Source organism: Mustelus asterias, chromosome 1 (assembly GCF_964213995.1).
Source record: "Mustelus asterias chromosome 1, sMusAst1.hap1.1, whole genome shotgun sequence".
NCBI lineage: Eukaryota > Metazoa > Chordata > Chondrichthyes > Carcharhiniformes > Triakidae > Mustelus > Mustelus asterias.
The window spans coordinates 84,983,813-85,000,492 of record NC_135801.1 but is presented as its reverse complement, the minus strand read 5'-3'; the positions used below and the strand labels follow the sequence as shown (position 1 = coordinate 85,000,492).

The 16,680-nt window shown below is 42.7% G+C and overlaps 1 protein-coding gene across 1 annotated transcript in view; it reads left to right on the top strand.

Moving 5' to 3' along the window:
• LOC144508523 (uncharacterized) overlaps positions 1-16,680 on the top strand; it is a 628,622-nt gene that overhangs the window by 477,726 nt on the left and 134,216 nt on the right. Inside the window, exons 11-12 of the mRNA XM_078236560.1 lie at positions 3,911-3,937; positions 13,011-13,055. Coding sequence (XP_078092686.1) covers positions 3,911-3,937; positions 13,011-13,055 — 72 coding nt within the window. The remainder of the gene's footprint in view (positions 1-3,910; positions 3,938-13,010; positions 13,056-16,680) is intronic.

Here is a 16,680-nt window from a genome sequence, read left to right as displayed (position 1 = left end):
CACACATCTTGAGATTGTGGGAGCAAACCGGAGCACATGGAGGAAATCCATGCAGACACGAGGAGAAAGTGCAAACTCCACACAGACAGTGACCCGAGGCCGGAATTGAACCCGGCTCCCTGGCGCTGTGAGGCAGCAGTGCTAACCACTGTGCCATCATGCTGCCCATAATAACATCCTTCCCTCCGTTCTTTGTGATCAATCACAGGTTTGAATTGTGTACGAAGGTGCAGAGTCAGAAATACTGAACTTCATAAGTGATAGCAATGAAGTGAATATTTCCCAGTTACTGGATAACCTATATAACCAAAATCTAATTGTTTGTCATATAACTAATACAGTCCATTTGCCACTATCAAATTACTTTATTTTGCTGCTTCAACTTAATGTGAAGAATAGCATTTCTATGATGTTTAATTATGTGCATTTTAATGAATGTTTAAGCCCGTTTATTTTATTAGTTTGTTAAATTCATTAGGAGAAATACTCTGGCTTTTTGTTGGCTGAGGTGTCAATGATAATATAACCTTTTAAGACCACTAAAGCTTTAATTGGAAATCTTGCACAGCGACATTTGGCTTTTTATTGATTTTGGTGTGTTGCTAAGTAACATGTTATTCCTTGAATGTCTTCAGTATTGGTGGGAAAAGTTTTTATCTCAAGAACATGATAGGGAGAGGTGATTGTGCATTTCAGAGGAGGTGATGGCCTAGTGGTATTATCACTAGAATATTAATCCAGAAACTCGGCTAATGTTCTGTGGACCTGGTTTCGAATCCCGTATTGGCAGATGGTGGAATTTGAATTCAATAAAAAAAAATCTGGAATTAAGAATCTACTGATGACCATGAAACCATTGTCGATTGTCAGAAAAACCCATCTGGTTCACTAATGTCCTTTAGGGAAGGAAATCTGCCATCCTTACCTGGTCTGGCCTACATGTGACTCCACAGCCACAGCAATTTGGTTGGCTTTCAACTGCCCTCGGGCAACTAGGGATGGGCAATAAATGCTGGCTAGCCAGCAATGCCCATGTCCCACGAATGAATTTTAAAAAAGATATCAAACAATTATGAAAAGCATCTGGAATTAAAATTATTTTGGTAAATGTAATCAGAAAAGAGAAACCATGTTACTGACTGGTCAACCCATGATTATTTTGATTATATTATTTCAAGGTCTTAACTTGAGTAAAACTTAGTTTATGTATTCATTTTTGCACATGTATGTAAAAATGTTTCTGCATCTGTCTTATGAGGAAAGATTGGATAGGGTAGATTTGTATCAATTAGAGTTTGAAGAGTAAGAAGTGACTTGATTGAAACCATGAAGATTCTAAGGGATATTGACAGGGTGGATGTGAAGAGGATGTTTCCTATTGTCAGAGAATCTAGAACTAGAGCGTTACTGTTTAAAAATAAGGGGTCACTCATTCAAGACAGAGATGAGAGTTATTTTCTCTGAGCATTGAGAGTCTCTGGAACTCTTCCTCGAAAGTAGAGTCTGAATATTTTTAAGGCAAAATTAGGTTGATTTGATCAAAAGGGGGTGAAAGGTTATCGGGGGTAGGCAGGAATGTGGGATTGAAGTTACAATCAGATCAGTCATGGTCGTATTGAATGGTGGAGCAGGGGTCGATTGGCCTACTCCTGCTCCTAATGTGTGTTAACATATGCAATTTGCATTAGGCTGAAATGTATTCCCGTTTATCCTGTTATTCTAAGCTACTGGCTATTCACTGTCACAGTTCTTGCTGTGCCTTCTAGTGTCTGACTCAGATATCCTGGAATCTTATTCATCAGGGACAGATGCAGTCGGTTCAGTGCTGCATTTGCACAATGGTTCATCTCAGTGCATTGCAGATGTCCTACCATGTCTATGGCCTTGGATATTTTTATGATTGACAGTAAAAGCACTCCAAAACTGGCTAGGCAGGGAGCAGGTTGCCAGATTTTCTGCTCCATTTCCCTAGCAGGACCATTCTATTCCCATGTTTAAAGCGGGATCAGTGCTCAGATTCCATTGGGATCCACTGAGTGGTTTAGCTGAGAAGAGAATTCCACCAATAGCAATCTGATGGCTGTTACATGTTTGAGCGGGTCACCATCGTAAGACTTGATGCTGTTTTCTTTTGAAATGACAGCCTTCACCCAAGCTTTTCCCCATTAAATGTTTCACCTTTGCGCACTGCCAGACTGCCAGATGGACATTGCTCAGCCATGTCCCTGACTACCCAGCCTCCGAGGCCCCCAGCGTGGCCATCGCGCCTGGCCAGTAGTGATTCTCACCGGTCTCGGGCTACACCTGAAGATCAGAATATCCTCGGAGCTGGGAGAATCCGGCATCGAATGGGCTAAGCAAATTTAAATACTACATTAAATATGCTAATCAGCCAAAGGGCGTGACCTGGTTTGCACCATTAGAAAGGAATCGGGACAATTACAAACCATTTGGCACCAGATTTTTAGGCCCACACGCTATTTTCCGGGATCAGCGCGATCTGTGCCAGGCATGGCGAGATCAGAAAATCATCCCCTATTTTTACTGAGTATTAATGCCATTGTCTGACACTGAGTAGTATTAGGGCAATCCAGTGTGACCCAGACGTTGAGAGATTTCCTTTCAGAAATGATGGTGCTCCACTGACAGGGACTGTACTGGTTATCAATTGAAAATGCAGCTGGTTCCATCAGTTAGTCCCCATGCAGCTGATCACCACTCTTTTTGTTTTCCAACAGCATCATTCCCAATATTTCACAAAGTCACCTCATCACCCATTAAACTCTGACACTGAATTCCGAGCCTTTGAAGGAACTGGCTTGCAACAAAAAAAAAAGTTGCCAAATGCACCAAGGCTTCACCTTGGAACTTGGCTTCTTTTGTAACATTAGAATTGCAATAGAACTCTCTTATTTTAGCCAGAAACAGATGTCCACTTAAAGAGGCACCTTCATCAACTTTTTGAGGGAATTACATTGAGTAACAACATGTTTTTGATTTCTTTATCCCACCTCGCAAACCGTGGTTTTTTTTAAAAAGGAAATAAATGGCCGTAGTATTTCCCTTCAGGAGCCAAGGAAGGATCATTTTTCTCCTGGATTATCTGTAGAATTTTGCAACCCCACAATCAAACTCCGAACCCCTGATTAAGAATCTTTATTCAGCAAAACTGGGCTACTTGTGCTATCTCCTGTCGACCGTTTCATTCCCATACAAATGTGAGATTCTGCAGTATGTGCAGCAGGTGGATAGCGATTATTAGACCGCAGGGTGCTGTTTTCATGAGGCTCGTGAATTCTTTCTGCTGGAAATAGCAAAGTTAATGAAAGCAGGTTCATTCAAGATCTGGTAAAATGGTTAGTTCTACCAAAGCTGAGAGGAAAGCAACTGCATTCAGTTGAAGGCCTTTTTGAGTGCTATCAGAAATCAACAACCTACTTAGATAACTGGCAAATAAGAATCTACTGTATCTAATTTAGACTCGAGTCGTAGTGGAGACTGGCATATGTTACCGTTTAACCAAATGTCTTCCATGCTTCCCTCATTAACAAGAAAAATACGACAGCGGTTCATTCAGCACTTTTGACAAACAAGAGTGCACTGTCGCAAGCTGCCACTCGGATCCAACTGGAATGGATTAGGCATCTTTGGTGAACTGAGCGTGTCACTCCTTTGAATTCCAATGGGCAAAGTTATAACCAAAATCACATTTCAGTAGCTGGCTTTATTCACAGGACAAATAGTTTTTCTCCTTGGAGCATTGGTAGGAATGTAATCTTTAGGTTTCTGTGTCCTTAACATTTTAAGCAGTATGAGAATTTTCATTGAAACACGTGGTTAGATTTTGAAGGTTGATCATTTATGCTGTTATCACCTTGGTAGTAATGCCTTAATGTGTCTGTTTTCCTAGGGACCCCAGGGGCCGCCAGGACAAAAGGTAAAATATTGTTATACCAATACTGGATAAGCAATCGAACTGTTTATTGCCAACGTTTGACCCAGACTCTGAAGGAAATAGGCTACTGTATTTCAGGAATTAGTATGTAGTTATGTCTGCAACAGTAGCCTATTTAGACAAGACAACGTGTAATTGTATGGTGTATCATATGCTTAATTTCTCCATTATATGAACTTCAACTTAAAATATTTGGGCTGGTTTAAGTTTTTCTTCAGGACTTTTGTGTTAACAGAAATGCTTTCTTTTAAAAGAAAAAGAAAGTTACTGGTCTTCCCATTTCAATGTTGGCAAAACTCTGGAATTTAAATTTGAAACATGTACGGAGGATACAGTTTCTACTCCAACCCACACTAAGCTTAATAGATCACTGCCATATGATTGATACTGAGCAAAACTTTCTATGTGTCGCTGATGAATGGATTTGGTTTTGCTGTGATCACTGAGCCGCTGGTCTTTTCCTGTTTCTGAGGTAACTTGATGACAGACTTCCTGAACCTTCTGTCAGCACCTTTTACAGTTATCAGAATCGGCTGCCAGTTTTTTTTTTTTGATAAACTCAACGCACGATTTATGAGATTTCTTCATTACCACATCGTAAAGAATTTCAGTTGTATATTCTTACCTTACTGCCAACCACCAATCATTGGAAGCTTGCCTCTGAAATCCTTCCATAAAAGCAAAAGAGGTCCTGAAAGAAAAAAGTATTCATCGCTTTGTTTGAGGTTTATTTTTCCCCTTCTTGGGCTGCAGAAATTGTTTAAAGGCAAGCCTAGCTTTTAAAGAATTTACAGAAAGTCTTAACTGAAATGTTGTTTCCAACCTATTCCCCAGCCCCCATTGCCATCAAAACAAATTGGCATGAGATTCCATGATTCATTGAGATACCATTTCCTTTATGTTAGGAAATCAATGTCTCCAAGTCAAGGTTTTAAAACACTGACATTTGTCCATAGTTTTGAGATCTTGGAAAAGAATGAGTTAGAGTAGGAAATGGTGCAGTCTTGACGTCAGCACAATAAGAATGCCAGGAGGAGGAAGATGTCTAGGATATGTCAGCATTGCATTTAATTTGCCAGTGAAGTTGGTTGCTTCAGCTCAGCTGAGCTATTACACAAAGTAAAATTGAACAGAAATAATTTTTAAAAAGAGAGCATTAGGAAAACTAGCAACACTCTCAAAACCCCTTCTGCAAGGAATATTAGCAGAGGAGGCTGGAAATCATTCAAAAAGCTATTCAAATGTAATGAGAAGATTGGATCTGTCAGTGAATTGAGATGAACAACAAGTGCTGTTATAAACTGAAAAATCTATCTATGAAATAATCTACTGCAAGCTTTTAATGTTTCAAAGTGCATTAGATCTAAACACAGGTTTATTGCTATGATGACGAGCCAAACAGCTAAGGTTTGGTTGAAATATTACCGACTCCACTTAACCTTGTCGTGACCAACCAACATTGATCTCTATCCGAGGCTGCATGTGCTTTGGCTTCCCTTGCACCGCTATAATGTGCACTTTGACAGGGGTTGATGTCAATGTATTTACATTTCTTTGTAGGCACTCTTATATTTCTTTATATCCCATTTGAATTTATGGAGAAGTCCCAAATATCTTTTCATCCGTGCCGAATCTGAACAAAACAGGAGAGAATCTAAATTTGGCTTGTTTTGACAACCAATAAAACTGGAGAGTTGACTTCAGTGTAGTTTAGGTTCAATACTTTATTAGCACGGCTGTTCAAAAAAAATCCTCCAATTTACTTTAATGTCATTTTTGTTAATTGAGATACAATGAATTGTCCCAGCAAAGTCCAATACAGTACTCGCGAACATGTGACAGGCAATTTGAAATCTTATAAATATTTGAAATGACCTCGTGTAATTAGATGGCAATCTCACTCTTAAATGTACGGGAAATTAGACACATAGCTTGAAAATTAACAATTTAGATCTTAGTAAATCTTTTCCTATGACAGCAATTAGGACTTGGCATGCTGATATCGCAAGTGAAGTCATCAATCACAGAAAGTACAATGTAGGGTGAGGCCCTTCAGCCCATTTAACCTATGTTGGTGCTAGATCATCAGCTCTGATTCTCTCCCCTTTTCCTATGTCCTTTTATATTCCACCATTTCAAATGATTCTCCGGGTCCTGTTCAAATCATGTTATGGCCTTGGTCTCAACAATCGCTCAGAGACATTCATTCTCTGTTCTAATCATCCTCATTAATAATACTTTTTTGCTTCCCCTTTGTTATCCTAGTGATTTACCCTCAGATAATATCACATTTGCTTTTTTAGGAACTTTTTAAATCCCACTTTAAAGCACTTTGTGCCTCTAGGTCATTCTGTTCATCTCGCAAAGTGTTGAAATTCCCCTTCAGCAGAGGAGCAGAATGGGAGGTATTGGATGAACCATTCATTCCATGCCTCACCCATTTCCCTTTTTAATTGACTTCAAGTGGAATCATGGTCACCCCTAAGGGTGCCATTACTCCCAATTCCAAAATGGTGCCTGGATCGCTTACCTTTACCAAGCCCTCACATCTTCCCTGACACATGGAATCATGAAGCAGTCATGCATTTCATTTATCCACTTGGACTCTGGATGTTCCCAAATTACATTTCGTTGATTGAAGTTCACATACCCTTTTTTCTTTTCATAAGGGAACCTGCCTTCTTAATCAGACCTGCCACTCTGTGATGTATCCATACTTTATTCTTTTCATGCTGAAGATGTCAGGTCAGAGTGAGTGCTTCCACCTCCCAGCGATCAGCATTTTTATCTTCCCTTGTGTCTCTGATTATAGGCTACACCACCTCCTTTCATGTCTGTTCTATCTTTTCTGAACATTCTATATCATTGTGTGTTGTACTCATTACCATCCGCTGGGGTTTAACATGCTTTTCAGATTGCTATTCCTGCCACAGTAACTTCCACCTCTGGTGTCTTATTCCTAACACTTCTAGCATTCATTTTCTATCCCTTTTGTAGGTTTGCTTCCTGTTTAGGTCCTCAGTGTCTCACTGTTTCTGATATCTGATAGGTGTATAAGTTTAACTGAGGACGCGTGCAACATAAGACAAAAAGACATCAGGAAACATGCAAATTGGACGATGAAGTGGCAAATGAGCTTTCACTTGCATGAATGGGAGGTGGTGCAATTTAATAGAAAAAATAAAAATACCATCCACAGCCTAAAAATTAAGAAACTGAATGCAGTGGAAGAACAAAGGGATCTAGGGATATACAGGTGAACAAATCATTAAAAACAGCATCACAGGCCAGCAAATCAATCTACCATGCTAGGCAATTTACCATGCTACCATCTTAAAGTTAAACAGGTTTATTTGTTATCACGAGCTTTCGGAGCACTGCTCCTTCATCAGGTGAGTGGAGAGTTGGGTTCACAAACAGGGCATATATAGACACAGACTCAATCGCAAGATAATGGTTGGAATACGAGTCTTTACAGATAATCAAGTTTTTGCAGGTACATACAGTGCGTGTGGAGAGAGGGTTGAGTACAGGTTAAAGAGGTGTGAATTGTCTCAAGCAAGGACAGTTAGTAGGATTTTGCAAGCCCAGGCCAAATGGTGGGGGTTACACGTAGTGTGACATGAACCCAAGATCGGCCTCAACCGGGATCTTGGGTTCATGTCACACTACCTGTAACTCCCACCATTTGGCCTGGGCTTGCAAAATCCTACTAACTGTCCTGGCTTGAGACAATTCACACGTCTTTAACCTATAATTAAATCTCGCTCCACACACACTGTCTGTATCTGTAAAGACTTGATTACCTGTAAAAACCCACATTCCAACCATTATCTTGCAATTGAGTCTGTATCTATATATGCCCTGTTTGTGAACCCAACTCTCCACTCACCTGATGAAGGAGCAGCGCTCCGAAAGCTCGTGAAACCAAATAAATCTGTTGGACTTTAACCTGGTGTTGTGAGACTTCTAACTGTGCCCCCAGTCCAATGACGGCATCTTCACATCATGCTAACATTTCTAAGGCGTACAATTCCAAAGTAATGAAGTTGTGTTAGACTTGTATAAGACTCTGGTCAGGCCATACTTAAGAGTATCATATATAGTTCTGGTGTCTCTACCATAAAAAGGATAATTAAGAAACATTTGAGGAAATCCAAAAACAATTTCCAAGGATTCTATCAAAACTGAGTTTACATGAACATGTTTGGCTTTGTCCTCTTTTTAAAAAAGGAAGACTTTGAGTGACCTGATAGTTTTTAAAACTATGTATGGCCTGAACAGGGTTGATGTGGAGGGAACGCTTGCACTTCTGGGAGAATCCTTAAATACAAGCTGGTCACAAATAAATCCAAGCAGGAAATGAGGAGGAATGTCTTTTGGTTAGAACGTGGAACTGGCTATCACAGAACGTACTTAAGGCGAACAGCTTAAATGCTTTCAGGAGGAAACAAGAAGAGGACATTAGAAAAATGACTGAGATGAGTTGGATGGAATGCAAGGAGACTGGTGTAGAATAGAAACACCGGCACAGACTTGGTGGGCTAAATGGCCTGTTTCTATAACTGTGGGGATTGCAGCCCACAGATTTTCAGGGCCTAGCCTGCCTTGCAAGCCAAACCAAGCAGATACATGGCCATGTGGACAATCAAACACACTGGCTTTCTCCTGGATGACTATTAAAAATGGACCTGCCCGTATTGTTAGACTGCCAAGAAAACAAGGTACCACTGTCACTGCCAAGGAGATTTACTTTGAAAATACTCTTCAAGTGTCAAAGAGATCAAATGCACACAACACTAGAAGAATAAAATACTGTTTTAACACACTAAAGTGTCTCCCTGCCATTGTCTCACAGTGTGATAGAAAGATGCATTTCTACTACATCCTATCAGCATGGCATTGACATGGCTACATCACGATAATGTGATATATTGCATGCTTAGTGATAAATTCCATCACATCTTTCCAGTAGAACTATCCTAAAGTTACCAAATCAATCCAATTTGGATATTACAGGATTTTTAAATTCAGTTTTCGAGTTCACAAGTAAATCAGACACGAGGAGATTGGTGATGTTGAAAAGGAAGCCAAGGTTTGATAAGAGGAAGTTACTTAATGTTCTTCATTATGATTTAATCAAACTTCATCAGCAACTTCCTCTCGAGAAGAGTCTGAAGTCATTTAGGCAGGAGTGAGCTCACAGATGGAATCTGGTTAGAAAAACAGTGCTGTAACATGAATCTCCATCCCGAGCATATCCAGCAAGGCTAGACATAAATGCTGGGATGCTTAATGCCGCATGTTGGAGGACTAATTCCAAGAGCCATGGAGTGCAGAGCAAATGTAATGGAACTTGCAACTTCACCACACAAGGGAGAGGTCATGCTTGTTTGACTCGTATACTTCCTGGTGACCAGCCGCAGGAACTCTGGGGCAATTCTTTTTTTAAAAAATTGAAGTGTCAAATTCCTGTAGAAACTGGAGTAAATCACGCTGGTATTTTCAGCAGGAGTTTCAAAATGAATCTTCCACACTCTGTGCACTGCTGAGTGCACTAGCATGAATCAGTCTAAAAATCACTGGGCTGGGCCTATTCCCGCAGCACAGCGCTGAGCGGGCCACTACGCACGCGCCGATCTGTCAGCGCCGAGATTAGCGCATGCACAGTGATCCCGCACTACCAGCCTCCCGATCACTGGCCAGCTCAATCGCTGGCCAGCCCCGCAGCCCCCGCATCACTGGCCGTGCGACCTCCCCCCTCCCCACATGGCCCAATCGCTGGCCCCCCCAAACATGCCCTGGCCAGCCTCGACACCACCCCCCTCCTCTGCAGCCCCGATCCCCCAATTAACCCCCACCTCACCCCGATTGCTGGCCTCCCTCCCTCTGTCACTCAGCCCAAAGTGCAGAGTGGCAATGGGGCCCCCGCCCCCTCCCCATTGGCACTGCCCTATGCCCGGTGGGCAGTGCCAAGATGCCCCTTGGGCATTGTCACTTTGCCTCTTGGGTAGTGCCAGGGGGCCCAGGCTGGCACTGCCAAGGTGGCAATGCCCAGAGGGCACCCACGCAGCACCCGACCCTCTGGGGGGGCCTCGATTGTCTCTCTCTTCCCCCCCCCCCTTTCACTCCAGTGGGGTTAGGCCGCCAGCTCCCTGTTAGTGGGGAACTATACTAAACCCCACTGGAGTGAACCACACCTGGCCTGGGGCGGGGGGGGGGGGGGGGGGGGGGGGCGTGAGAAGCCAGCGGGCCCGAAGACTTCAGTCCTGGGCCCGCTAATGGTATTTAAATACATTAAAATCCCCATCTGACTATGCCAGAAATCCGGTGGCTGGAGACGCCCGGAAGCCACGGTGCCCAGCGGGGAGCCTGCGAAACGGTCTCCGCTAGAGTGTCCCGGCCCGCTACGCTACAGAAGCAGCACAGCAGGCTGGGAGAACTGCCCCATATTAGTGACAGTCTGAGGGTGTACCTATTCCTCCAGCAACCATGGTATAAAGGCCAAGCAGACCAAACATGGGGAAGAATAACTTAAAGCAAGAAAATTACATGAAAAATGATGCCTGAAAAAAAAAGTACTTGTACAATTTTATTTGTGATAAAATTGCTTTAGCTCAGACTACTGAACTTCAAGATTTGTGTGGTTATAAAGTGAGATTGTCAAATGGTTATGATGTTGGACATTCTACTCAGGGCAGGAAACATAGGAATGAACATTAATATCATCCCTCTGCGGCAGTCACAGCTTTCAAAAGATAAACCGGAAACCTGACTCAAACAAACATATTATCAGACAAACCATTAAGACATATGCTACCTTAACAGTGACATCCATATATTTATTTTACACAGTTTGGAGACCTTTTAACTTTTTTACCAGTGTTGTAAAGGGGGAGACCTTGGATCAACTGCCCGTTACACATCTGTCCTGATTTTCATTTCTAATAGTGTCACATTTCAATAGCAGTCCAGGAGAGAACAAATATCTTTGATCTCCCATTTGGTCCAGGGAAAGTCGTAACAAGGTTTCCGTAGGTGAACCTGCGGAAGGATGAGACAATAAACCAAGGCCCTACTCAGCTGGATGTAAAAGGTCCCGTGAGACTATTTTGAAGAGGACAAGAGTTCTTTCGATATTTATCACTCAACCAAAAAAGCACAGGCACAATGAGCCAAATGCCTCCTGTACTGTTAATTTTCTATGTTTCCAACAATAACCTGCTTTGATATAGCACGTTTAACATAGTAAAATACTCCAAGGTGCTTCACACAAAGATTTTCACTCAGGTCTTGACACCAAGCCACATTTGGAAATGCTTGTCAAAAGAATTGGGCATCTTCATAGAGGAAAGAGGTAGTGAGGCAGAGATTAGGTTTAAGGAACAAATTCTGGTACTTCATGCCCAGACAACTGAAGGCACGGCCACCGGTGGGAGTGTGTTACTCAGGGTTGTACAAGAGGCCGGAATTGGAGGGGTACAGGTATCTCAGAGGGTTTCAGAGCTGGAGGTGCTCCCAGGGACGGGGAGGGGGTGAGACCATGGAGAGATTTGAAAACCAGGCTGAAAGCTTTTTAAAAGCAAGACATTGCCTGACTGTGAAGCAGTACAGCACAGCCAGGGCTGATATGGGTGGAAGTAGGTAGCCTTGCTGATGGAGTAGATATTGTGATCAGAGGTTCATCTTGACGTTAGATAGGGTGTCAAGGTTGTGAACAATATGTTTCAGCCTCATACAATGGCTCAGTAGAGAAAGATGGAGTTGGTAACCAGCGAAGAAAGTTTGTGGTCGGGACCTAAAGACAATGGCTTTGGTCTTCTCATATCTAAATGGAGAAAATTCTGCTTATGCAAGACTTGATGTTGGAAATATGCACCTAAACATTCGATTTTCATAAGTGTTGGGAGTGTGACCAGTCAGACAGTGGAGAGATCAAGGAAGATGGGTTAATGCTGGTCAACTCTACTAGTTACATTCTCAAAGAATTCCAGTAGATTTGTCAAGCATGATTTCCCTTTTGTAAATCCATCCTAACTTTGTCTGATTATACCACTGCTTTCCAAATGCTGTGCTATGAAATCTTTGATAATGGACCCTAGCAACTTCCCTGCTACCGACGTTAGGCTCACTGGTCTATCTTTCCCTGTTTTCTCTCTACCTCCCTTTTTGAATAGCGGGCTTACATTAGCTACCCTCCAATCTGTAGGAACCGTTCCAGAGTCCAAAGAATTTTGGAAAAGTAGATCTACTATTTCTAGGGCCACTTCCTTAAGTACTCTGGGATGAAGATTATCAGGCCCTGAAGATTTATCCGCCTTCTATCCCTTCAATTTCCCCAAAACCATTTCTCTACTAATGCTGATTTTCTTCACCTACTCACTAAAACTTGTGTTTCTTAGAACTTCTGGTACATTATTCATGCCTTCCTTTGTGAAGACAGAAACAAAGTATAAATTTAGTTCCTCTGCCTTTTCTTTATTCCCCGTTATGAATTCCCTGTTTCTGACCATAAGGGGCCTACATTCATTTTTGTCAATCTTTTTCTCTTTACATAGCTATAGAAACCTTTACAGTCAGTTTTTATGTTCCTCCAGCTTACCTTCATTCTCTATTTTCCCTTCTTAATCAATCCCTTGGTCCTCCTTTGCTGAATTTTAAACTGCCCCCAATCCTCAGGCCTATTGCTTTTTCTTGCAATTTGTATGCTTCTTCTTTGAATCTAATACTATCTCTAATTTTCAATCATAGATGGAAACAAAACACTCTGGCACATATCTCAATTAAACTGCAAGACAAAAAATGTACTTTTCAGGTCAAGCCATCCAATGTTTGGACCTGTTTACGTAAAATGCCTAGATTCTTTCAAATTGTTGACAGAATAATGTGAAAGAAATCAAAATTATTGGAACTATATGCAGCCTTAGACCAGGCTTGCCAAAGGTTTGGCCTTTGTTTGGCCTTTGTATAACCTTTATTTTACCCTTACAGAAACTAAAGGACCCACTGTCTGTTTTGGACCTAATGTGTTGTTTCTTATTTTTGACCTTGATAGGGCTCTATAGGAGTCACTGGTGTTCCTGGCTTCCATGGACAAAAGGTGAGCATCCGGGCACTTACCTTTAACATCACTCATGCAGTGTACAATCAGGTGTGATGCACCTTTCCCAATCCAGTTGGATTGCTGCAGTGTTATAATTTTTCTCCTAAATCAGGATGAATTTCATTGTTTGCTTTGATATAACGGCAAAGTATTTGTTCAGTTTAATTCATGGTGCAGTAATTGAGACATTGGCTGTGACAGTGAATCAATGTTTTGTCTTTATGCATCTGTTACTTGGGTTTATGTTCAGCCCACCACTGTGCACTGCCTGTGAAAGCTCTGTGTGGTATTAGCATTCTCGATTCCACATGAACACAAGCCCATATCAGAATGTACCTTTAATCAAACAATAGTTGACTGATTTGATTCGTGTAATCTTGCCTTGGTATAGCAGATTTTTATGATGCTGTCACAGTTTAAAATGTGGAAAGAACTTTCTATTCTCCTATACTGTACCCAAACTCCCCCGATCTTGGACACAGGCTGTCTGAGCATGGATAGACCAAAGGCTATTTGCTTTATGTGGTCTGCCATTTGCTGCTGTTGGAATTTTCTTTATGTTCTCGAAGCTGCTAAAGTAGGATCTCATTTGGAATCAGGGAAAGTCCTCTGTTGCCAGCATAATTAATTAATAAGCAGCCCGGACATTCTCTCTTCCACCTTTTTCCGTCGGGAAAAAGATACAGAAGTCTGAGGTCACGTACCAACTGACTCAAGAGCAGCTTCTTTCCTGCTGCCATCAGACTTTTGAATGGACCTGCCTTGCATTAAGTTGATCTTTCTCTACACCCTAACTGTGACTGTAATACTACATTCTGCACTCTCTCGCTTCCTTCTCTATGATCGGTATGCTCTGTCTGCATAGCGTGCAAGAAACAATACTTCTCACTGTATGCTAATACATGTGACAATAATAAATCAAATCAATTGAAGTCATACTTGGCACAAAGGAAGATGGTTGTGGTGGTTGGAGGTCAGTTATCAGTACCAGGAGTTCCTCATGTTTGTGTCCTAAGCCCAACCATCTTAAGCTGTTCAACAATTATCTTCCTTCCATCATAAGGTCAGATGTGGGGATGTTCACTGATGATTGCACAATGTGCAGCAACATTCACACACCCTCAGATACTAAAGCAGTCCATGTCCAAATGCAGCAAGACCGGGACAAAATCTAGGCTTGGGCTGGCAAGTTTACATTCGTACCACACAAGTGCCATCAATGACCATCTCCAACAAGAGGTCATCTAACCATCACCCCATGATATTCAGTGGAATTACCATCATTGAATCCCCCACTATCAACATCCTGGAGGTCACCATTGACCCAAAACTGAATTGAACTAGCCATATAAATACTGTGGCTACAAGAGCAGATCAGAGGCTAAAAATTCTGCAGTGAGTAACTCACCTCCTGATTCCCCAATGCCTGTCCACCATCTACAAGCACAAGTCAGGAGTGTGATAGAATACTGTCCGCTTAGTTGGATGAGTGCAGCTCCAACAACACTCAAGAAGCTGGGCACCATCCAGGACAAAGCAGCCCGTTTGATTGGCACCCTGTGGTGGACCTCAGTTGTGCCTTTGTCCTATATGGACCACCGTTGTGTGTGTTTGTCATACCTGGACACATCCCCTTCCAGTTTGGTTCCTCCCCTCAGCACCTAGTATAAAGGTGGCTGTCTCCTCCCCCTTGTTCAGTCCAGGTCGGTTAATTGTTGGGATCTGCTCCTGATTCTGTTGTGAATAAAAGCCTACACTTATATTGGCATATCGGTAGTCTTTCGCCTTATTGATAGCGCATCACACCCCTTCCACAAACATTCACCCCCTTCACCACTGAAGAACAATAGCAGCCGTGTATACCATCTACAAGATGCAGTGTAGGAATTCACCAAGGCTCCTTAGGCAGTATCTTCCAAACCCACGACCACAGTGTTCATATTTGAACTGTCGCCCATTCTCTGAAAGTGATTAATGACTTTTCTCCTACTGGGCCAGCTAACAATAGAGTATCATATGTAGAGAACCCTTCATGTAGAACTCTTCAGAGCTCTCTAGAAAATACCTGACAATTGTTTCAAATATTGTTTTAGCTATATGAATGTTGTGCTTCTGAATTTAGAGGTGGGCAATGTGGATAATTTGAAGCAAGTGTTTTACCAGATACCATCTGTGCAATTCCAATGCTGTCCTTGCCACTGAGTGCAACGAGCAGTTGGCACTGTGAAGCTCTGTTGCATTCGACACGCATGTTGGATAACTTGCTTTGACCAAGGGCTCTGTATTGGGACCTCTGCTGTTTGTGATTTATATAAATGATCTGGAAGAAGGAGTAACTGGGGTGATCAGTAAGTTTGCGGACGACACAAAACTGGCAGGACTTGCAGATAGTGAGGAACATTGTCAGAGGCTACAGAAGGATATAGAGAGGCTGGAAATTTGGGCAAGGAAATGGCAGATGGAGTTCAATCCTGATAAATGCGAAGTGATGCATTTTGGTGGGAATAATGTAGGGAGGAGCTACACGATAAATGGAAGAACCATAAAGGGTGTAGAGACGCAGAGGGACCTGGGTGTGCAAGTCCACAGATCTTTGAAGGTGACGTCACAGGTGGAGAAGGTGGTGAAGAAGGCATATGGCATGCTTGCCTTTATAGGACGGGGCATAGAGTATAAGAGTTGGGGTCTGATGTTGCAGATGTATAGAACGTTGGTTCGGCCGCATTTGGAATACTGCGTCCAGTTCTGGTCGCCACACTACCAGAAGGACGTGGAGGCTTTGGAGAGAGTACAGAGGAGGTTTACCAGGATGTTGCCTGGTATGAAGGGGCTTGGTTATGAGGAGAGATTGGGGAAACTGGGGTTGTTCTCCTTGGAAAGACGGAGGATGAGGGGAGACTTAATAGAGGTGTATAAAATTATGAAAGGCATAGATAGGGTGAACGGTGGGAAGCTTTTCCCCGGGTCGATGGTGACGTTCACGAGGGGTCATAGGTTCAAGGTGAAGGGGGGGAGGTTTAACACAGATATCAGAAGGACATATTTCACACAGAGGGTCGTGGGGGCCTGGAATGTGTTGCCGGGCAAGGTGGTGGAGGCGGACACACTGGGAACGTTTAAGACTTATCTAGACAGCTATATGAACGGAGTGGGAATGGAGGGATACAAAAGAGTGGTCTAGTCTGGACCAGGGAGCGGCGCGGGCTAATTGTTCCTTGTTTCTCGTTTCAAGGCTTCATTCTATGATCATCTTGCTGGTGCCAGTACAGAGCGAGACTGCGGATAGTTGGGAACCTGTCTCGGGGGCAGGGAATTCATATGGTGTTCGTGGAAGTGGAAATGACTAGGGTTGGGAAGCATTTCCCGATCAGGGCCATTGTGATCTCCTGGACTCGTTTCGATCGCCTCAGGGGGTCGGAGAGGAATTTCCCAGATTTTTTTTCCCCATATTGGCCCTGGGGTTTTTCACTCTGGGTTTTCGCCTCTCCCTGGAGATCACATGGTCTGGAATGGGGGGGTGGGGGTGAGTTGATAGGTTGTAATGAACAAAGCATCGTAGCTGTGAGGGACAGCTCGGTGGATAGGATATTGGTATGTAGATAGGCTGGAAAATTGGGCGGGG